General features: G+C 40.9%; 1 protein-coding gene across 1 annotated transcript; it reads left to right on the top strand.

Moving 5' to 3' along the window:
* The first annotated feature begins 233 nt into the window (after positions 1-233).
* Positions 234-20,186, top strand: KICS2 (KICSTOR subunit 2). Its single transcript, XM_044229398.1, has 3 exons — positions 234-512; positions 6,137-6,422; positions 17,671-20,186. Exons 1-3 carry the CDS (start codon positions 278-280, stop codon positions 18,485-18,487), a joined length of 1,338 nt encoding a protein of 445 aa, XP_044085333.1. The 5' UTR covers positions 234-277; the 3' UTR covers positions 18,488-20,186.
* The last annotated feature ends 3,055 nt before the right edge of the window (positions 20,187-23,241 follow it).

Below are 23,241 nucleotides of genomic sequence, written 5' to 3'. Positions count from 1 at the left end.
TTGACTGTCTCGCGTTCTGCCCCAAAGGTCCGAATGGTCAGCGCTGCGCGAACCGAAGAGCCGAAGCCGCTCCGGAGCTGAAAACGGGCCATTTCCCTTCTTCCTCGGCCCTCGCGGGCCTCCTCTCTAAGGCCCCGGCGCGGTCCAGGGAGCGGCGCGCTCACGAGCCCGTCGCTTGCGGCGGTCACGCGCACGCACGCTGGTGCGCACGTTCCCTGAGAACCCGGAAGTGCGAGGGAGAGGAGAGCCACGTGGGTGGAGCTGGATCGCGGCTCGCATGGGGGAGTCTATCCCGCTGGCCGCCCCGGTCCCGGTGGAACAGGCGGTGCTGGAGACGTTCTTCTCTCACCTGGGTATCTTCTCTTACGACAAGGCCAAGGACAATGTGGACAAGGAACGAGAGGCCAACAAGAGCGCGGGGGGCAGCTGGCTGTCGCTGCTGGCGGCCTTGGCCCACCTGGCCGCGGCCGAGAAGGTCTATCACAGCCTCACCTACCTGGGGCAAAAACTAGGTACCTCCGCCCCGCCCCCCGTGCCCTTTGAGGAGGAAGGAAAGGGGGTATATTCTCCGATCGGCCGTGGCTTGGGTTCCCAGTCTCACGCCTAGCCTCAGGCTCAACTTGGCACTCCCAGATCTCCTCCCACCGTTCCCTTCCTCCCCTCCGCTTCCACAAGCCCCGCCCACCGGCCTCTGCTGCTGGTAGATTGGCCGCCGGGTTGGATGCACTTTTCAGGGCTGTGTCTCAAATCGAAGGGTGTATCCATTTGGCTCAGTGCATGGATTGGTGCCATAAATGGAGTTAAGCAGACTGTGTGTCTTCGCTCTTCTGACCAGTGACAACTGTGGCCAGAAGAGCAAAACTTGGCAATACAACCTAGTTAGAATTAATGAACACTTTTGTCTGGCCTCTTGAAGTTAAGGCCCCTGCGAATTACAGATAGAGTCCTACGCTTTCTAGGCCGTCAATAAATATTTAGTGGATGAGGAAATAAATGAATACTGGAGAGGAAAGGCAAGAAATATGCCTAACTAGCAAGAGGGGACTTAAGGGGAAAATGGTAAACACTCCTATCATTCCATCATAAATCTTGGCCCTGAAAATAAGATGCAAGAGCTGATTCAACCGATTTTCACTAGTAGAAACAATTAGTATGAGTAGATCAGAAGGAAATAAAATATGCGAAAGCCAAGGGTATGCATATAAAGTATTACTACTTACAATTACCAACAATCGATATGAATCCCAGAGCTTTCAAAGTTAGTATTTTGGCCCATTTTTAGACCCTTTAATTATCAGAAGCACAGAGTCTGGTAGGAATGAAGAACACATATATGCAATAAAGAATAGAAAGGTAAAGTTGAGTGCAGATTCCATTTTGATATTTAGGGCCCCATTTCTTTGTATGGCCTGAAGGTGGCCATGTTCATATTGCTTTCAGTAAATACCCAAAGGGCAGGACTTTCTGAAATCTTAACTTCTGCCTTAGCTGTTTAAATAATTTGTTTAGTACGTTGACTTACCGGCAAAGTGCTTAGATAGAATCACCGTGTGTATTTTTTCCACCCCTTTTTACAGTGGCAGTTCTCACAAATTTGCAGTTGCTGTTGAAATGTTATTCCCCTTTCTACAGATTAGCAAATTGTTTATGCGCACTTGTGTAGGTAGGTGACAGGTCTCAAACCAGAATACCTGCCTTTGAACTGTCAGATTGTGTTTTTATATGTATGATTTATTCTTAAAAATTGCTGTATTATAATTTAAAAATACGTTGTATATACAGTTGACCCTTGAACAATAGGGGTTTGAATTGCATGGATCCACTAATACATGGATTTTTTTTAATAAATACAGTACAGTACAGTAAATGTATTTTTTCATCCTTCATGATTAGCTTAACATTTTCTTTTCTCTAGCTTACCTTACTATAAGAATATAATATATAATACATATAACATATAGCATATGTGTTAATCTATTGTTTATGTTATCAGTAAGGCCTCAAGTTGACAATAAGCTATTAGTAATTAAGTTTTGGGGGAGTCAAAAGTTGTACTCGGATTTTTGACTGCTGGGGTAGGTCAGCTCCCTAACACCCCCTCCACCACTCCTGGCATTGTTCAGGGGCCAGCTGTATTTGGAAATGGGGAGAATTCTGGTTGTAAAATTGAAGGTGGGTAATTTTCTGGCGGTTTTAGTTGTTTTTAGATCCTCATGAAGAATGGTGATTGGTCCCAGTCCCATGATTCTTAAATTTGTTTAAGCTCATCTATGATGATGCCCATAGACATATATGGAATATATATGGGAAATACAATTTTACATTTAATCCGTGAGGGTTCAGTTGGATTTCCTAAAGCCTATTGATGGACCCCAATTTAAAAATCTGCTATGCCAGTTTAAGGTGTGTGTGTCTGGTTTCAGGTAAACAGAACTGCCCTGTGTGTAAGAGCACGTGAGAGATCATCACTGTCTCTGCCTTGGGTTCTGTGAAATGGCCCTCATTATGTATATGTGCTGCCGAAGCCAGCACTAGCCCTCATTATGTAAAGTCCTTAGTTCTGCATAGACCCCCGGTTTGCATGTATGAGCCTGAAGCCTGCACCTTGAAATTGACCCAGGAGCAATTTATACTATGAAACATGCCCAGGCATGGTTCTGCTCCCAGGTGATCTGTGACTTCTAAGTGAATGTTCCTGAGAATGGCATGTTTAACTTTAATGCCTCATTAACTTATTCACATGTATAGTAAATGTAGGTTCCAGATTTTAAATTTTAACTTTGCATCTTGGAGTTTTTTGATACTGGAAGTATCAAAATATCAGTGATATTAACATGCTTATGACTTTGTGACTTTTTTCTTGAAAACTTGTGAAAAAATTTTTGTGTTGCCACTTAAGACATTTCCACTTTCTTCAAATACTTTGCTAATTAGAATGTATTTTTTTAAGCAAAACAAAAAGCTTTATGTGTATTTTTAAATATTTAAAACATGGTCCAAGAAAGTGAATCTTTCTGACTCACTGTTGTGACTTGTTGTTGATCAGAGACCTTGGCAGTGAATCCTGATTATAGATGCCTGTATGGGCAAACACTTTAGGCAAAGGACAGACTTGACAGGGATACTTCTGCTCCTGTATTGGCTCAGTTCTGAAAAACTCTGGGTGGGCCCCTTATCTTAGAACTTTCTCTTTCCTTTAAGGGGAGAATATACCTGTTTGGGGAAGGATCAGTGATAAAAATATGCCATCTCAATGCTTTTGGAGGTTTTTAGGTCATACTTTCTCCCTTTTTGTTTAATTATTAGAGAGTTTTCTCAGTCTCTGGTCACTAGAATTTAGCATGGTGGAAAATGACTTGAGAACCGGTGTTTATAAATTATCATTAACAATAAGTTGTGGGATAAAATACTCAATTAGACATTTTACGTACTCCTTTAGTATACTTATTCAAAATAATCATACTTTATAAATCCAAAAAATTATAAAGAGGGAGATGTCTGGTGTCTCTGCTTCCTTGTTTCCCAGTAAGAAGGAAAGCCAGTCTCCATTGGATATTCCTAACCAGGGTATTCAACAAGTAGGACTATGCTCCTCAGAGCTTTGAGAAAAGAGACCTGTTTAGAAGAAATTTCATCAGTGATCTCTACGATCCTTGTACTGTCACTTGGGTTTCACTACTAGTAATTGATGTTTACTGATAAGTTTTTCAGGGTATTCTTTGTGTTTCCACTCCCTCAGATAAGAGTTATCTGATGAGGAAAGGTATTCCTTTTTCACCCAGAGTTAAAATTGTCACCAAGGCCACCCTATTAACAGCAGAGGTGAGTACACAGTTGAGGTCATCTAGCTAGCTAGCTATGAAGTAGGTAGCTATTCTTTTTTATAGTACATGAAGCTCCTAATTTACCATAGAGTTTTAGAAGTCCAATTAGTAGTATTTAGGATTTTCTTACATCAGTTATAAATGGAAGGACAAGGGATTAGTGATGGAATACTCACTTTGCTCCAGGCACATTACATACCAAATGGCATTTTATTTTGTCTTCTTGGCTCTATTACTAGTTTCATGTTAAAAACAACTAAGGCTCAGAGTGGCTAAGTCATTGGCACATTACACAGCTTCTAAGTTCAGAAGCTGGAATTTGGAACTAAATTGGTCAGACTTCCAGAGCTTTTAGGTTTTTTGGTGGTGGTTTTTTTTTTTTTTTAAGATTTTATTTTTTAAGTAATCTGTACACCCAATGTGTGGCTCAAACTCACAACCCTGAGATCAAGAGTTGCACACTCTGCTGACTGAGCCAGCTAGGCGCCCCATAGATTTTGCATGGTACTCTCATCTTGTTACCTTCCTAACCTAAGAGAATTTTTTCCTAAACTTGGGCACAGAGGTCTGTTTATTCCATACGGTTGCCCCACAAAATCTGTAAGGTTAGACTGAAGATAGACAGGGAGGGAGGGCAAACCCTTTAGGGTACAGTCCTGGGTGGGATGTGACTGCTGGGGTCAATCCAGCTGTATCGCGTGGCTTTTGTTGCTCTGTAGGAGAAATGATTTGAATGCAGGTTACTTTGTTTAGGCAGTATATTGAAGGAAACATTTTTAAAATAATAAGAGTTTGTGGAATAAGTAGTAAGTAGGGTGACCAACCTTCTAGGTTTGCTCGGTGCCAGGGGTTGGGGGGTGTTCCCAGGACATGGGACTAAGTCTGTTTTTCCAAGACACCAGGTTTTCAGTGCTAAAACTTAGAAAGCCCTGGGTAGACTGGGACAAGGTGGTCACAGTAGTAGGAAAGTTTGAAATACAAACTGGACCGTGAATTAGAACATTGTGAAATGATTGATTTGTTAAGGGGATATTTTACAAATGCCTTGATGTGTTTAGAATAGTAATAAATTTATTCATGAAAGCATCCTGTGTATATCAAGTGAAAATTTAAACTGTCATCCATCTCTTAGGTTTTTATTTATATATTTCTAATATATAAACAATAGATATTAGATAATATTAGATAAATATATCTAACATATATTTATATATAAATATTTTTATTTATATATATTTCTAATTTATGTATCTCTAAGAATTACTGTTTTAAACTTGCCCTGTTTCTTTTCATTCTTCTAATGTCTTGCCTGTGACCCTTTCTTTAGTAGGGTACAGAATTGCTTAAAAAAACATGTACGAACCTGGCTCTATAATTATTAGAAATCAAGTTGATCATGTATTAATACAGAGCAAGGAAATGATGTCTCAGCCACTTGATCCTTTTTAACTGTTGAAAGGGATGTATTTGGTCTTTTTTTTTTTTTTTTTCCTGATTTCCTTTGGAACCCCTGAGTTACAACAACAGTTACTATAATTGCTTCCTGCTCTTAATCATTCACAAAGTGGTGCTTGCTTTATTATAACCTATAGTGTCAACCTTATCAAGAGTATTGAAGATTTCTGGGTGCCTGGCTGGCTCATTCAGAGGAGCGTGCAATTCTTGATCTCAGGGTTGTGAGTTCAAGCCCCATATTGGGTTTAGAGCTAACTTAAAAACAGAAAGAAAAAAAAAAAGCACTACAGATTTCCTTTTTTTCTGCTGGGATCCCAGTAGTCTGTGTTCTTGTGTAAGGGAAATACATGTCTGTATATTTTCCATTTTCTGGTATGGCTTAGAAGATAAGATTCAAAGGAAAATGCAACTCTAATGCAGAAATAATATTTTCTGATTTATCAGGAATAACAACAGTGTTTTCCAATTAGGTATTCTCTTTTGTTTTAAATACATGTCTAGGGAAGAAAGCTATTTAGCTCCAGGTAGATGGTACCCGCTGGGTCAATTATCTCTGAAATAAATATGAATCCTCATTGAAATGGGATAAGGGAGAGTTGATTCCTGGTTAAAGAAATCATACACAGGTCTGTTGTTACACTAATGAGTTGCACCGGACATTCATTTCTTATTCCTCAGTGAAATTATGAATCACAAAATATTTAAATTCCAATCACAGGAGTCAGAGAATATGGTAGATGACATTAACTCCCTGAGCTCAACAGACTCCACTCCTTTCCTTTTGGATTCTGGGAGGTGTTTGGTCCTTCTGGGTTCTCTTCCTCACTTGTTATGTGCTAATGTCATTTGCCTCCCAGGGGGCCAGTCCTTCTTCAGCCGGAAGGATTCCATCCGAACCATCTACACGTCCCTGCACAACGAGCTCAAGAAGGTGGTGACTGGCCGGAGCGCCGTGGGTGGGGCCGCCCCCCACGTGGAGGAACTACTTTCCCACCTGTCAGAGCAGCTCTGCTTCTTCGTTCAGGCCCGGATGGAGATCGCAGACTTCTATGAGAAGATGTATACGCTCAGCCCGCAGAAGTTCATCAACGCTGAGGAGCTTGTTGGCCTCTTGGACGCCATCCTCAAGAAGTACAGCTCCAGGTGAGTGTAGGTGAGGAGGGAGGAAGGGACACACACAGCAGCCTCACACACACACACACACACACACACACACACACACACACACGAGCTCCCTCCCTGCACTCTTATGAAGAAAATCTATGATGAAATGACTGCAAAGGGAAGAAATAGTCATTTTACATTTTTTTAAAAAGATTTTATTTATTTATTTCACAGAGATCACAAGTAGGCAGAGAGGCAGGCAGAGAGAGAGAGGAAGGGAAGCAGGCTCCCTGCTGAGCAGAGAGCCCGATTTGGGGCTCAATCCCAGGACCCCAGGATCATGACCTGAGCCGAAGGCAGAGGCTCTAACCCACTGAGCCACCCAGGCGCCCCTTCATTTTACATTTTATACATATTAATTAAGCAACAGGTGAACATTAGGTACCTTCTTTGGGCTTCATTAACACTGTGCTAGGAGGATACTTCTTTTTTTTTTTTTTTTTAAAGATTTTTTTATTTATTTGACAGAGAGAGATCACAAGTAGGCAGAGAGGCAAGCAGAGAGAGAGGGGGAAGCAGGCTCCCTGCTGAGCAAGGAGCCCAATGCGGGACTCGATCCCAGGACCCCGAGATCATGACCCGAGCCGAAGGCAGCGGCTTAACCCACTGAGCCACCCAGGCACCCCATAGGTGGATACTTCTTTAAGCAATGGCCAAAGACCAAGAATGAAGTCATCCTTAAAAGATGTATTATAACTGATTTTGCTGCTTATGAAAGAGTTCACACAAGGGGAGCATTGTATATAAAATAATGTGGGGGTTTTTTGTTTTTTACTAAACCATTATTCAAATAAATGTCCCTTTCAAAGTAATCTCCTTGGTGAGTTACCCACTTAGTCCTCAGATGTAACCATTATTTACCATGGGTTGGAAACTTCTTCATAATCGCTCTCAGCGCCTGTGGCATAGTTCTGGTTTTGTTTTAAACTTTCTCAGTGGAGACAGGTATCTGTGTTTTTGAGGAGGGCATACTTATATTTTTTTTAATAATCAAAAGGCTATTTGTAGCCAATTTAATTTTTTTAAAAAAGATGTCAATTAGCTGGAAAATTTGTATTTGAAGGAAATTGCTATTTTTACTTGAAAAAAAATGAGCCCGGCTCTTATGTATTCCTCAGTGCCTGAACCAAAAAACGGTACGCAAAGAATTTGAGAAGTACTGCGGGTTATTATTCAGCTGTAGAAAGGAATGAAGTATGGATACAGGCTACAACATGCATGGACCAGTTACAAAAGATATCATATTCTGTCATTCCAGTTACAGGAAATGTCCAGAATTAAGCAAAGTCATAAACACAGAAAATAGATTATAAATTACAGACTCGGAAAACTTTTGTCAGGAATTAAGGGGGAAGGTGAGAGTGGGGAAGTGACTGCTCATGGGTGTAGGGTTCCTTTTTTGGGGGGGTCACGAGACTATTCTCAAATTAGATAATGGTGATGGTTGCACAACTCTGACTATACTAAAACCATTGAATTCTGTACGGTAAAAAGTATACTTTATGTATATTAGTTAAGTAGTAAAGCTATTATGAAAAAAGAAATAAACAAAGCTGTGCAAGGAACACACAAACATCCTTCCCCTGGACTCATATTATTAAATCTTGCCATGTTTGCTCTCTTTCTCTCTGTATATAATTTTATTCCCCCCCTCTCTGAATTGTTTGGAAGTTAGATGCAAACATCATTATACTCTATGCCCAAATACTTTGAATTGTATCTTCTAAGAATTAAACAAAACTGTAGCATAGTTTTCCTACTCAGAAAATTTAGCACTAATTTTTTTTTCTACTATCAGCAGTAAATAGTATTTAGATTTTCCCAATTGTCTCCAAAATGTCCTCTGTATTATTTTTTATTGTCATATATTTTCTGTTTTTATGATATATTTTGGATTTGTATCTATTTTTACTGGGTAATACATTAATATGGCTCAAAATTTATAATGTATGAAATAATACATAGTGAAAAGTGCCCCTTTTCTTCATCTACCTAATTCCTTTCCTAAGAGGCAGTGAATGTTGTTGGGTTTTGTTTTGGTTTTTTTTTTTTTAAAGATTTTATTTATTTAGCAGAGAGAGAGTACAAGCAGGGGGAATAGCAGGCTGAGTACACAGAGGGGGAAGCAGGCTCCCTGCTGGAGTGAGGAGCCCAATGCGGGACTCGATCCTAGGACGCTAGGATCATGACCTGAGCTGAATGTGGATGCTTAACCGATTGAGCCACCCAGGCATCCCAGTGAATGTTGTTTTAGCAAGTTCTTCCTGTCATTCTTGAGAGATAGTCTATGCATATGAATGTACACGTTTTCTTTTTTTTTTTTTAAACAAATTTTCCATGTTAACCAGTTTTCTGTGTTTGGAACTATTTTATTTCTTCCTCAAACCTGATTGGTACATTTTTTTTAAATAAAATAATTTTTTGAAATGCAAAAACAAAAATACTATTGGAGATATGATTCTTACAGGGAATCTCATGTGGTGATTCCCAAATAACTTGACAGTAATTTGTCGAACGGTTTGGGAAACGTAAAAGAAAGAACCAAAATTGCCCCTTTTCCCCTCTCTGCCCTTTTCCCTGAGGTAACTAAGAGTTAGTGATTCTCAGTTGGGTGCCCAGAAACCTGTATGTTTTAAAAGTTCCGGGGCGCCTGGGTGCCTCAGTTGTTGGGCTTCTGCCTTCGGCTCAGGTCATGATCCTGGGGCCCTGGGATCAAGCCCCGCATCAGGCTCCCTGCTCAGCGGGAAGCGTGCTGCTCCCTCTCCCACTCTCCTGGCTTGTGTTCCCTCTCTTGCTGTGTATCTCTCTGTTAAATAAATAAAAAAATCTTTAAAAAATAAATAAAATAAAATAAAATAAAAGTTCCCTGTGATATTGAAAATAGTCTCCATGAAAAAATATTGTTTTGATAAATAAGAGAAAGATACCAACACTGGGATATACTAGGTATTGAACCTTAACTGTGTGTATGCATGTACGTATGTATGTCTTATAGGAATGTTATTACTATTTAGCTATTTTCATTTTTATTTGATTAGGTTTGTGATCTATCCCATTTGCACCTTCTTTGAAACATCCCACTTCCCAGACATTTGGGAATTTCTTCCATTTTCTGCAAAAGCCCAGTTTTCATTCTTGGAGCTTTTAGGGCAGTACTTGGCTATACCAGGTACTGAGCGGACACTGATGGAATTGATGGAGCCGGGGGCAGGATCACCCAAGGTCAAGGTGTTTTCATCTGTCTGTATTCTCCACCCATGCTGCCTTTATCTAATTAAAGGGAATTACCGATTATAAATACATCCAACCCTAAAAATTATCTTAATTAGAAACCTGAGGTTAATTTGAACAACATAAATTCCTTAGTTAAAAAATTCTGAAAAGTTGAAATTCTGTATAATATGTTGATTTTGGGGGGAGGAGGTGGAATTATTTTAGGTATAAATTAACATACTTTCCTTTTGCCAGGATAATATCCTTTATTTCTATAGACCTTTTTATTTCTTCTTCATAATATCCTTTTTTCTGTAGACCTTTCTTCTCCTCCTCCTTCTTCTCCTTTTCTGTAGACCTTTTGATTTGGCATCTGTGCTATACCAAACATGTTCCTTTCATGGTTCCAGTGTTCTAGAGAAGTAATTCATATTTTGTATTCTCTTCTATTGAAAGAGTAAATCCTTTCCCCAAATGACCCAGTTTATCTTTCAGGAAATGTTTATTCACCCCAGTATATCTGATCCATGTCAGAATGCTTCTCTATCTCGTGAGTCGTTTGTCTTTCAAATGATGAAATGCTTTTGCAGTAAAGAATTTACAAGCATAATGTATATCATGGAGTAGCCCTGATTCGAGATGCAGATTCTGTGTGCCTTACTGCAAAGGCCAGTCTGCTTTCAGAGATGAAATGGGAAACACGTTTTGTTTTTTTCCTTTGGAAGGCAGTTGTATTCAGAGTAGAACAATATTAAAGGTTTCCTCCTTTGGCAAACTTATTACATTATTAAGCAAATGCAAATTATTGCTTATGAACCACAGTCATTGAGATGCTTCATTTCAAATTGAATAATTAACATTAATCATTTTAACAGTTTCCACTGTGTGCCCTTAGAAGGAAAAATATGAATTTAGCTTATACAGGATCAGGGTGTCTACTATTCCTTGAATACTTTTTTTTTTTTTTAAAGATTTTATTTATTTATTTGACAGAGGAAATCACAAGTAGACGGAGAGGCAGGCAGAGAGAGGGAGGAAGGGAAGCAGGCTCCCTGCTGAGCAGAGAGCCCGACACGGGACTCGATCCCAGGACCCTGAGATCATGACCTGAGCCGAAGGCAGCGGCCTAACCCACTGAGCCACCCAGGCACCCCTCCTTGAATACTTTTGAGGAGAGGTAGAACTTGGTGTGTTGTTTTTGTTTTTGTTTTTGTTTTCTTTCCAGAGAAAACATCAATGGAACATTTTTTGATTCTGTAGAATTCATTTTGAATTTACTTACCTCTTTTGTACAGTGAGCATAAAAGAAGATTCTGGTTAATTTTTCTATTTCATAGTTAAACAAAGCTGGAAGATGGGTTATAAATGCAAAATATTTACTCTCCTAAGTCGAGAGTAATTCTTAGTAATTCTTTTAAAGAAGTAATTCTTTTAAAGAAGCAAGAGTTTATTCATTCCAGACAGCTTTTAAAAATCCCTTTGATGGGGGCGCCAGGGTGGCGCAGTAGGTTAAGCACCAGACTCTTGGTTTCAGCTCTAGTAGTGATCTCCACTGTGCTGTAAGATTGCCCCTGCCCCTGCATCAGGCTCTGCGCTCAGCAGGAGACTGCTAAGGACTCTTCCTCTCCCTCTGCTCCTCCCTGCCCTGTGCCAGCATGTGCACTCTCTCTCAAATAAATAAATAAATCTTTAAAAAAAAAAAAGAGTCCCTCTCAGGTGGCAATAATATACCATTAAATGACTTATATCCTGTAACCATGACTTTACAGATAGATTTTAAAGAACTTTTTTTTAAAAGATTTTATTTATTTATTTGAATGGCAGAGATCAAAAGTAGGCAGAGAGAGGGGAAGGGAAGCAGGCCCCCTGCTGGGCTCGATCCCAGGTGGGATCATGACCTGAGCCAAAGGCAGAGGCTTTAACCCACTGAGCCACCCAGGCACCCCTGAAGAACTTGTTTTTAAAGATTTTCCTTTTTTTATTTTAAAAGATTTTACTTATTTGAGAGAGAGCATGCGTGAAATGGAGGGAGAGAGAGAGAGAGAAAGGAAGAGAGGGAGGCAGAGGGAGAGGGAGACTCCCCACCGAGCAAGAAGCCAAATGTGGGACTTGATCCCAGGATCCTGGGATCATGACCTGAGCTGAAGGCAGCCGCTTAACCCACTGAGCCACGCAGGCATCCTTAAAGATTTTACTTTTAAGTACTGTCTACACCCAGTGTGAGGCTCAGACTTACAATCCTGAGACCAAGAGTTACACTCTCCACCAACTGAGCCAGCCAGGCATCCCAGAGAACACTTTTAAAAATTGAGTTACATAAAGTTTCTGTTTGCATTTTAGGGAGCACAGTTTTTTGATCTGAATGCTTCAGATGACAGGATTCTCACCAAGGGCAGAACTGTGATTTATTTAGGCCTTGTGCCCTTTTTCTTTCAAGAAAAGATTTGTGATGATAAGTGAAATAAACAGTTAGTTGTGTGTGTATAGTTCAACAAGGTGACTTTCCGCCCACTGAAAATTTCCTAAGCAAAACCAACCAGAGTGCCATTTCTGCGGGACACAGTCTACGCTAGGCATTTGGCATGTCTGAATCTTAACAGCCTTGCCCCAGCCCATCTTTTCAAATTTATCTAAGGCCCATCAAATGCTTTAAATTGTACCCAAAGTCTTAGTAAAAAGAAAGAAGCTTCAAAGAGAAATTTTTGAGGATTTTAATCAGGAGCCAAAAAAACAATCCATAATCTAATGTGTTCCCCCATAAGTATTTGCCATTTCCTACTTTGGTTCATTATTTGTTTTGCCTAGAATGTCCTTGAACTCGGAGGGGAGGAAAAATACCTTTTCTTCTGCCCTTCTAAACTCAATGGGTAGGGGGGAAGCTTTAACAAAAGACAAACTACCAAGAGAAAAACATACCAGTGTATTTAAGTTTTACATGTTAAGGAAGCATTCACAAAATAGAGTTTATATGGTAGGTTTTATTGAAAAAAAAAAAAAAATTCAGCTGAGTCCATTTGAAGATGTCAGAGTTGTGGGAAAATGTGCCAGATGAAAAAAGGTCTGAGCTAAGTGTCTAAGCTGGGGGAAGCAGCAAGGCCTGTTCTTTCAGATTCCTCTCTGTGTCCCTTGTGTTTGGAGATAAGGATGCTTCCTTCCTTACAATAGGGGGAAAGGCACATTTCTCTTGAGGGTTTTATGACCTGATTCAGGGAAGGGTCAGGAAATCTTTCCTACACTTATTTCTCAAATTCATTCAACTTAAAACAAACAGTCAGTATACAAGATGCCATATTTGGGGGTAGTATGTTCTGAAGCCTATCACATTGTCATATCATGTCATATCAGTTGCTGTTGCCACAATCATTCTTTTTTTTTTTTTAAGAATTTATTTATTTGATAGACAGAGATCACAAATGGGCAGAGAGGCAGGCAGAGACAGAGAGTGGGGGAAGCAGGCTCCCCGCTGAGCAGAGAGCCTGATGTGGGGCTCGATCCCAGGACCCTGGCATCATGACCTGAACCAAAGGCAGAGGCTTTAACCCACTGAGCCACCCAGGCGCCCCTGCCACAATCATTCTGTATAACAGACCACTGAGCATACAGGCTTGCAAGTCTACTGGAAGTCAGCCTGACAGGCCTGGCTTAGCTGAGTAGCTCTGCTTAACACTCTTGGTCTCACTGGGCTTGGCTTAGTACTGTGAGCTCTGGGCTTGGTCTGTTCCTTCCGAGCCCAAGATTAGTGGGGAGCCAGCCACCCAGTGGCTCTGGCCCAAGTGCGAAAGAACAAGCCCAACCAAGCTCATTTTCAGCATCAGATCTGTTAACACCCTCTTGACAAGACCGAGTCACATGACCCAGTCTGTAGTCCAGGCATGGGAAAGTACTCTTCATCTCAGGGGAAGACCTGCAGAGTCACATGGCAGAGGGTCTGGAATCAGGGGTGATTAAGAATGCAGCCAGAATGGACATCGGGGAAGGTATGTACCATGGTGAGTACTGTGAAGTGTGTAAACCTGGCGATTCACAGACTGTACCCCTGGGGCTAATAATACATTATATGTTAATAAAAAATTTAAAAATTAAAAAAAAGGAAAAAAAAGAATGCAGCCAGAAATTTAAGCTCTCCTCTTTACATGGCCAAGTCCTAGCTGCTTTTGAAGTTGTATGGCTCAATTCAAATTCTGTCTTCCTTATAGCCAGCATAATCTTTCAACCAAAAGAAATTGCTCCTTTTTCTAAAATCTTATTTTATTTTGCACCTCCCATAAGAGATGTGTTAACTTCCAACTTGTATCCATCATAAGTACCTCCTCCTACCTTGGGAAGTCTGTAAGGTAAACCTTGGGCTAATGCATCTTTATATCTTCAGTGTATTTGTATCTAAAAACTAGTAAAAATTTTAAATGAGAAGAGACTATAGTGGGTTTTTTTTTTATTATAGTAAAATATACATAACATAAAATACACCGTTTTGGGGGCACCTGGGTGGCTCAGTGGGTTAAAGCCTCTGCTTTTGACTCAGGTCATGATCCCAGGGGTCCTGGGATAGAGCCCCACATCGGGCTCTCTGCTCAGCGGGGAGCCTGCTTCCTCCTCTCTCTCTGCCTGCCTCTCTGCCTACTTGTGATCTCTGTCTGTCAAATAAATAAAATCTTTAAAAAAAAATACCATTTTAAGTGTATAGTTCTGTGGCATTTAGTATATTCACGTTGTGCTACATATTTGGGTTTTTTTTTTTTTAAGAATTTGTTTATTTATTTGACAGAGATCACAAGTAGGCAGAGAGGCAGGCAGAGAGAGAGGAGGAAGCAGGCTCCCCACTGAGCAGAGAGCCCGATGTGGGGCTCAATCCCAGGACCCTGGGATCATGACCTGAGCCGAAGGCAGAGGCTTTAACCCACTGAGCCACCCAGGTGCCCCTACATATTTGTTTTCAATTGTTTTAATCTGACTTCTTACATGCATGGAACCTGGATAATTCTTTTGGAAGGAACTCCTTGATGTAGATTTGTGAAAGAGAGTTTTCTCTCTCTCTCCAGACCCATTTCTTTCTTTTGGCTTTTTTTTTTTAAGAGCAGATGTTCTCTGCAAATAGTTGTCAATTTATTCTGAATTCAGACTCTTACAAGCTTGCTGCCATAGTTGAGGTGTGTATTTTTGGATTACAACAATTTAACAGATCCCCCTATAGTGTGAGTTGTAAATGGGTATGAGGCACAGAGCATAATGGAAATGGGGGAAATAATACATCATAATGCTAATCTCAGAGTCTTGGAAGAATAAAATTAACATGAATTTTTAGCTCTTCTTAAGGATGAAAAATAGCTTCGACATTCACATTCATCCTAATAAATGTTGAACATTTAAACACTTTTAGTGTATGTTTATGGAAGAGCTTGTTCAGAATTCTTTCGGGAAATTTGTACAGAGAATTCATGTTCTTTCAAGAAGGTTGGATATAAATGATGATTTCCAGTGAAGCAGAAAAATAACTTAGAGTATTGTTATTTGTGGTAGAATTTCCTTCAATCTCGTACCATTTTCCTGTTATTGAAAGTCTTACTGTGTTCCAAGTTCCTTGGCAGATTTTCTTGATACCCATTATTATAGAATCTTGTGATGCTTTATGGTCGTTAAGTGTCAAAGGTCCTAAAGGCCAAGGAGGTAGAAGCATTTTTTACAATTCAAAGATTTTGAAATGTGCTACAGTGAAGTTGTGTGTGCATATGTATTACCTATGTATTAGACTTTCTCTTCTCTTTTTTTAAAGATTTTATTTATCTGTCAGAGAGAGAGAGAGAGAGCACGAGCGAGTGAGCATGAGCAGGGGGAGTGGCAGAGGGAAAGGGAGAAGCAGGCTCCCTGCTGAGTAAGGAGTCCAGTGTGGGCCTGGATCCAGGACTCTGGGATCACAACTTGAGTTGAAGGCAGATGCTTAACCAACTGAGCCACCCCGGTGTCCCTGTATTAGACTTTTCTTAATGTTTATTTCAAAGCAGGTAATGTTTGAAGGGTCCAAAGTAGTTAATCTCATCACATGAGCTAGAGAGTTTGAAATCCAGTTTATCTTTCTGATTTTTTTTAAAGATTTATTTATTTATGTTGGAGAAGCAGAGAGTGTAAGAGACAGAGAGTAGGGGGAGGTTTAGAGGGAGAGAAGCTTTAAGCAGACTCTCTTCTGAGCACAAGAGTCTGATGTGGGGCTGGATCTCATGACCCTGAGATCATGACCTGAGCTGAAATCAAGAGTTCAACACTTGAGTGCCCATAAGGGCACCCCTATCTTTCCGATTCTTTGAATGTATTATTAGACTGAGACCCTCAGTCTAAAGTAGGTTTCAAATCGTAACATAGTTGGTTGCCATGTTTACAGACTCTCTCTGAATCTCTAGTATGTGCCATATGTTCTAAAGATAAAGGAGCGAAGGGAGTAAGCAGCTTTTCCTTCTCCTCAGGGAGGAGCTCAGACCAATGGAGACCATATGTCCCATAAATTCTGTGATGAAGCTACTCAAGTGGAAAACAGGTATTAAGAAACTAGAGGATTCGGGGTGCCTGCCTGGGTGGCTCAGTGGCTTAAGCCTCTGCCTTCAGCTCAGGTCATGATCTCAGGGTCCTGGGATCGAGTCCCACATTAGGCTCTCTGCTCAGCAGGGAGCCTGCTTCCCCACCCCCCCACCCCCTCACCCCCTGCTTGCCTCTCTGCCTACTTGTGATCTCTGTCTGTCAAACAAATAAATAAAATTTTGGGAAAGAAAAAAAAAAACATTAGAGGATATGGTCACCTGACTCAGTCTGGAGAACAGAGAAGACATCTCTAAGGAAATGACTTTGAAGAGGAGACCTGAAACACCAGAAAGAATGTGCTCTCACTTGCCTCAGGTTCTCTGCACTTGGACTTTCCCTTTTCTTTCTGGAAGGGAGATACTCCCACATCCTCTCCCCTCCTGCTACCCGATATTACTGTTAGCAGTGAATTCGAAAAAAATGTTTTACAGATAGCAGGTAGCAATCCATGAGTCATAAAGTTAATTCAGTGAGTAGTAATCCAATTTTAAACATAAATGTTAAAATGTTAGATATTTTTTATTTAGCTCCCATTTTTTTTAAGGTTTTATTTATTTATTTGACAGAGACAGAGCACAAGCTGGGGGAGCAGCAGGCAGAAGGAGAAGCAGGCTCCCTGCTGAGCTAGGATGTGGGGCTTAATCCCTGGACCCTGGGATCATGACCTGAGTTGAAGGCAGATGCTTAACTGCCTGAGTCACACAGGCTCCCCATCCCATTTTTTTTTTTTTAAGTGCAACTAAATATGAAGAAAATTCAAAAAACTAGGATTGAATAAGGGCTTACCTTGTGGAATTACCACAATACCTTGTGGAGTTACTATGAACGTTAAGTAAGTTTACATGTGTTCCATACACGTTTAAGAGATTTTAGTGACTCTCTTTTTTTTCTCCTCTGCCTCTTTAGGATCACATCTTGGAAAAAGGATGCCTTGTTTTGATGATTATGTTAGTTTTACAATTTCCAGAATAAATAAAATAGGTTCAGAAAAAAGTACAGCTAATTTCTTTGTATTTGAAAGGAAGGTAGTCCCTACTCTCATTTTTTGTTTCAACACCAGGCGGTTTCCATAGGAGGATGTGATGCTGACATAATTCTGAGATGGTGAAATTATGTCAGAAATTTTTATTTATCTTCCAATCTATTGTTTATTTTTTAAGATAAATAAGTAATTTATTAATGAGTGATCCACGCAGGGCATGGGGCCTACTGTGGGGCTTCAACTCATGACCCTGAGATCAAGACCGAGCTGAGATCAAGAGTCGGATGCTTAACTGACTGGCACCCCAGACCAGCTTTTCAAATGAATCAACATGGAGCCCTTCCGTCATTCCTTTCCCTACTTCCAAACGTAGTAGTATTATTTGTGTGGCCACAGTGTATTGTTTGAAAATTCCATGTGGAGTAACATTTCTACTTATTTCGATTAATTTCCCTTCCCCTCTAGATTTCACCACCCCATCCTCAGTCCTTTGGAAAGCAGTTTCCAGCTGGAAGTGGACGTCCTGAGTCATCTCCTGAAGGCCCAGGCTCAGGTCTCGGAGTGGAAGTTCCTCCCGTCCCTGGTGAACTTGCACAGCGCTCACACCAAGCTGCAGACTTGGGGCCAGATCTTTGAAAAGCAGCGGGAGACCAAGAAACACCTGTTTGGAGGGCAATCTCAGAAGGCAGTTCAGCCCCCACACCTTTTCCTCTGGCTGATGAAACTCAAAAACATGCTTCTTGCCAAGTTTAGCTTTTACTTTCACGAGGCACTGAGCCGGCAAACGACTGCTTCAGAAATGAAAACGTTGACTGCAAAAGCCAACCCAGACTTTTTTGGAAAGATTTCCAGCTTCATCAGGAAGTATGACGCTGCCAATGTGTCCTTAATCTTTGACAACCGAGGTTCTGAGAGCTTTCAGGGTCACGGCTATCACCACCCCCATTCCTACAGAGAAGCCCCTAAGGGTGTGGACCAGTATCCAGCTGTGGTGTCTCTGCCCAGCGACAGGCCCGTCATGCACTGGCCCAATGTCATCATGATCATGACAGACCGCATGTCCGAACTGAACAGCTTGGAGAAGGTGGTCCACTTCTACGATGACAAAGTTCAGAGCACCTACTTCCTAACCCGCCCGGAACCTCACTTTACCATTGTCGTCATCTTTGAATCAAAGAAATCTGAAAGAGACTCCCACTTTATTTCCTTCCTCAATGAGCTCTCACTGGCCCTCAAGAACCCCAAAGTTTTTGCGAGTCTGAAGCCTGGCTCCAAAGGCTAGCAGGTGGTTTGTGTGAAAGGTTCGCAAGACTGGAAGGTGTGTTCCTAATTGCTCTAATGATCTGCTGTGGTCTGTGATTAGAGTTTCCATCCATTCATGCTTCTTTCAGAGCTAAATTAGAGACAAATCCTCCCTAATTGTGTTGCACACTTTCTAAGCAATTAAGGCCAATTGAATTAAGTATCCAAAGAGTAATCTAGGAAGTGATCATGGCTACTGTGTCTCTCCGTGGTACAGCAGAGGACCTGCAGCATTTTCTCCTATTTTCCTGTGTTTCACGTGGACTGAATATTTATTCGCCTTTGGTTTTTCTTTCCACCTGTTTTACATTGTTCTAAACTTTGTTTCAATGCAATTCCAAATGCCTTCTCCTCTCCCCTCCTTTCAGGACCAGTAAATGGGATAAGATATTAAATGGCCTTTTCAGAATCAAGGACTGGATGTTTTCTATATCATAAATTAGCAAGTTAACATGAAATTAGTTTTATGTTTCTCATCCACTAATTAATATTTTGGATACCAAAATCAGTGTCTTGGTGAGAAATTTCTGTCAGTAATGGAAATTGAAGGTGAATCAGAATGGGCGCATAGCATCAGTTCTAACAGTTCAGAAGGCTCCCATGACTACTTTAACAGTCACGGGTTCTTTGGGGGTGATCTACACACCTAACTGCATTTGCATTTACCCTTATAAATCAGAGCGACTTTTTCACTCTGTTTGAAAGTTAGCATAAGCCATAACATGGGGTTTCTTCACTCCTCCCCATGTCATCTACTTGGCTTTCTGTTTTTCACCTCTCTGCTGAGATGTATGTTCATGTTTCGCTCCACTCCCTGTTTATTCTTAGGCTGAAAAACCATGTAGTCTTTGTTTTCCAGCCACTTTTAGACATTCTTGCAACTTAGTCTGCTTTTCTAATATCAGAATGTTGGTATCAATACCTTGTACTTGCTAAACATCCATTGTGCATTCAAAAGACCTCTTCATAGTTGAGTAATCCAATCAGTACTTAATTTAAGCATCTCTGAACTTGGGTTTCAAGACTGTCTCCTCCAGATTATCCTCAGAAGCAGTGATACATCTTAACACGTGCTGCCTTAACACTTTCCTTCGGTGGGTGTTCGTGGGGACGTAGATGGACCCGTGAAGGCTTAAGGGGCTATAGGGAATTTCACTTCTAGGTTATTGATTTAGAATAAAAGTAAGCCACAAAGAGTCACTGAGTTTTTACTATTTGTTGGTTCCTTCAGTACTTTTATGTGATGTAATGATCGGCTTGTCCGGTTTATCATGATCGCACACAGCCAAGGTTTCCCCAGGCTGTTCCAGCGGGGGAGCTGGCGCTGGGCAGAGCTGCTCCCAACCTGGACCAGGAGGCCTGCCCACCTCCGGTGGGACTATGTGCTGGAAGGACCTACTGGCCTATTTTCTATTTCTTTTCTTTTTCTTTTTTTTTTTTTAAATCAAAGTCATATATATATAAAGTCAGTTTGCTTTAAATAGAAAGTAGTGATTCTGCATTTTATTCACTCAGGTTCCATAAAAATCTGAACAACATCAAACTTACATAAAAAATTGAAAACTGGAACTAAAAAGTCAAATCGTTTTTCTTCCCTTCTGTGCTTTGCCAAGAAGCTGAAAAGTACTCCTTGATGTTCATGTATTATTTTTTGTCCTAAATAAAACCATTAGCCTTAAGGATGTGGTCTCCCATGTACCTAAAAGAAATACGCTTCAGTGGAACATGGAAGAAGAGTGTAAATAAAACTTGTATATAATATTTAAATAACCAATCCTTGTCTAGAACATATTTGAAATGTATATTTATTTTTAAACATATTTTGGTTCAAGCCAAGAAACAAAGTGATTCTACGCTGAGATTTGTTCTCTAAAATCAGTAAAGAAATTATCCATAAAGTCTGTATTTCGCTAAATGGAAGAGTAAATCCGCATATTATCTGCAGACTGTTTACTTTGAAATTGTTTCTAAACCACAACTTGATGCATTTTTACGTGTGACCAGAAGTGTGGGCCACGCTTACTGAGATTGCCAACATGTCCATCAAGGAGGGTTCCTTTCAGGATGCCCTTTGGATGCAGGGTGAACGTTCACAACTCTGTCCCCGTGGGTCCGACCTGGCATCTGACGACATCATTTAAGGGTGTGTGTGAACATGCAGTCATCTCCCCTTATCTGCCATTCTGCTTACCTCGGTTTCAGTTATCTGCGGTCACCATAGTCTGGAAGCTGGAAGCTGGGGTTCTGCCCCCAGATGAATTATCGGGAGGTCAGTCATAGCATCTCACCACATCACAGTGCCTGCGTCGTTCACGTCCCTTGATCTCGCTGCGTCAGCATGCTGTCATTTCCGGTCGTCCGGAGAAGGGAGAGGACCCTACAGTAAGAGATTTTCAGAGAGAGACAGACCACACTCCCATAACTGGAATTACAGTTTAGTGTTATAACTGTTGTATTTTATTATTGCTGTTCGCTTCTCACCGTGCCTCAGTTACACATTACACATTACACTTTATGGTAAGTATGTGAGTATAGGAAAGATCAGAGTGTATTTAGAGCTTGGTACTGTGCAGTTTCAGGCAACTGCCTTGAGCGTACTCCTCGCGGTCAGGGGGGACTCCTGTAACTGAGGAGCCGATATCCTTTACATTATTTCTCTGTGCACTGGAACATCTGGTAGAAAATTTACTTACAGGAAAGAAAATCGTTGGTAACTGTAACTCACTGCACTCCTGCAGAGCCACTCATGGGATTGTTAGAAAACGTACGCCCTTTGATCTAGCAGCAAACTTGCCTTGTGTTTTGGCTTATCAGCCTCTGAGCTTGACTTTCTCATCTGTAAAATGGGAATAAGGAAACGCAGCTGCTGCTTTCAAAGGCTGTATAAGAATGGAATGACATCATGCATGTAAAAAAGGCTTTGCAAGCTTACTTGGGTTTGAAAACCGTATAAATAAAAGATGGCCCATTCTTTCCTTAAACTCAACACCTCTCCTGTTCTCATCTTTCTCTTCAGATCTGGGGCATACGTGTGCTTGCTTCGTCACTGTGTTTGAACAGTACTTTAATTTAGAAGAGGAGGCAGATAGATGCCTAAGCCACTCACCCTCCCTTCCCTCTCTCCTTATTTTAGAATCCTTGCGGTTCTTTGTTCCTAAATTTTTATGGCTGGTTGGTAGCATCACTTTAGTTCTATAGTCTTACTGATTTTTTTCTTTTTCTTTATGCGGGGGTTCAGTTGCTCTTTTAATTCCCAAGTGAGGTGTGTTAAAATCTCTGTGATGGTAGATGTCTTCCTTTATTTCTGTCAGTTTCTTGCATTTCGTATTTTAAAGCCCTTTTCTTAGGCCCAGAGACATGTTATTTTCTTGAAGTTTCCTGCTTTATCTCCATTACTGCTCCTTGCTTCGAAGTGCATTTTGCCTGTTGTTTTTTTTTTTTTTACGACCCAGCTTACTTATACTTACTGTTCACATGGTATGTATGTCTTTTCCTATCCTCTCACTATTTGTATCGTTATTTTTAAAGCGTCTGTGGTAAGAAATAGAGAGAGAAGACTGATTAAAAAGAGCAATGGCCATCTCTGTGTGCTGCGTTCTGACCAGCTCTGCCTTCTTTTTTTTTTTTTTTTAAAGATTTTATTTATTTATTTATTTATTTGACAGACAGAGATCACAAGTAGGCAGAGAGGCAGGCAGATAGAGAGAGGAGGAAGCAGGCTCCCCGCAGAGCAGAGAGCCCGATGCGGGGCTCGATCCCAGAAGCCTGGGATCATGACCCAAGCCGAAGGCAGCGGCTTAACCACTGAGCCACCCAGGCGCCCCCAGCTCTGCCTTCTGATTGAAGTGTTTAATGCATTTCATTTCAGACTTGTGAAGTTTTTACAATCAGGACTTCGCTGATGGTATCCCTTCAGCCAGCACTGAACATGCTTTTTTATCTTTTCTTTTCCTTTTTTAAAAAAAGATTTTATTTATTTATTTGACAGAGATCACAAGTAGGCAGAGATAGAGACACAGAAAGAGAGGGGGAAGCAGGCTCGCTGCTGAGCAGAGAGCCCGGATGCGGGGCCCAATCCCAGGACCCGGGCTGAAGGCAGAGGCTTAACCCACTGAGCCACCCAGGCGCCCCTCTTCTTTTTCCTTTTATGTTGGAAGTTAGATTAAGAAGTTTGATCAGATTTCTCTCCCTTTTTTTTTTTTTTTTTTTTTTTGGTGTGACTGTTATGTATTTTATTGGGAGACAGCTAATATCTGGCATTATACTGGCCTGGCATCCCCTATCTCATAATTTTAAAAACTGGCAAGTGGGGTGCCTGGCTGGCTCAGTTGATACAGCATGTAATTCTTGATCTCAGGGTTTTGAGTTTGAGCCCCACATTGGGTGTGTAAGCTTACTTAAAAAAAAAAAAAAACTTTAAAAAATAATAAAATAATGAATTATATCTTCCTGAGATACTGGGGAATTTTTAAGGAAATGTTTAAGAATGGGGTGTTTGGGTGGCTCAGTGGGTTAAAGCCTCTACCTTCGGCTCATGTTATGATCCCAGGGTCCTGGGATCGATGCCCCGCATCAGGCCCTCTGCTAGGAGGGGAACCTGCTTCCCTCTCTCTCTGCCTGTCTCTCTGCCTACTTGTGATCTCTGTCAAATAAATAAATAAAATCTTAAAAAAAAAATGTTTAAGAATATATGAGGATTTCTGCCTTCTGCCTCGAGTTTAACCCCAAATTTGA

The sequence above is a fragment of the Neovison vison genome, chromosome 12 (assembly GCF_020171115.1).
Source record: "Neovison vison isolate M4711 chromosome 12, ASM_NN_V1, whole genome shotgun sequence".
Lineage (NCBI taxonomy): Eukaryota > Metazoa > Chordata > Mammalia > Carnivora > Mustelidae > Neogale > Neogale vison.
The sequence above is the reverse complement of the archived record's forward strand: the minus strand, read 5'-3'. Positions and strand labels throughout refer to the sequence as shown.

Excerpts from the sequence above, each read along its gene's own strand:
- KICS2 (XM_044229398.1), top strand. The coding sequence starts at position 278 with ATGGGGGAGTCTATCCCGCTGGCCGCCCCGGTCCCGGTGGAACAGGCG. Across the intron at positions 513-6,136 it reads CTACCTGGGGCAAAAACTAG|GGGGCCAGTCCTTCTTCAGC; the intron begins GTACCTCCGCCC and ends TTTGCCTCCCAG. Across the intron at positions 6,423-17,670 it reads CTCAAGAAGTACAGCTCCAG|ATTTCACCACCCCATCCTCA; the intron begins GTGAGTGTAGGT and ends CTTCCCCTCTAG.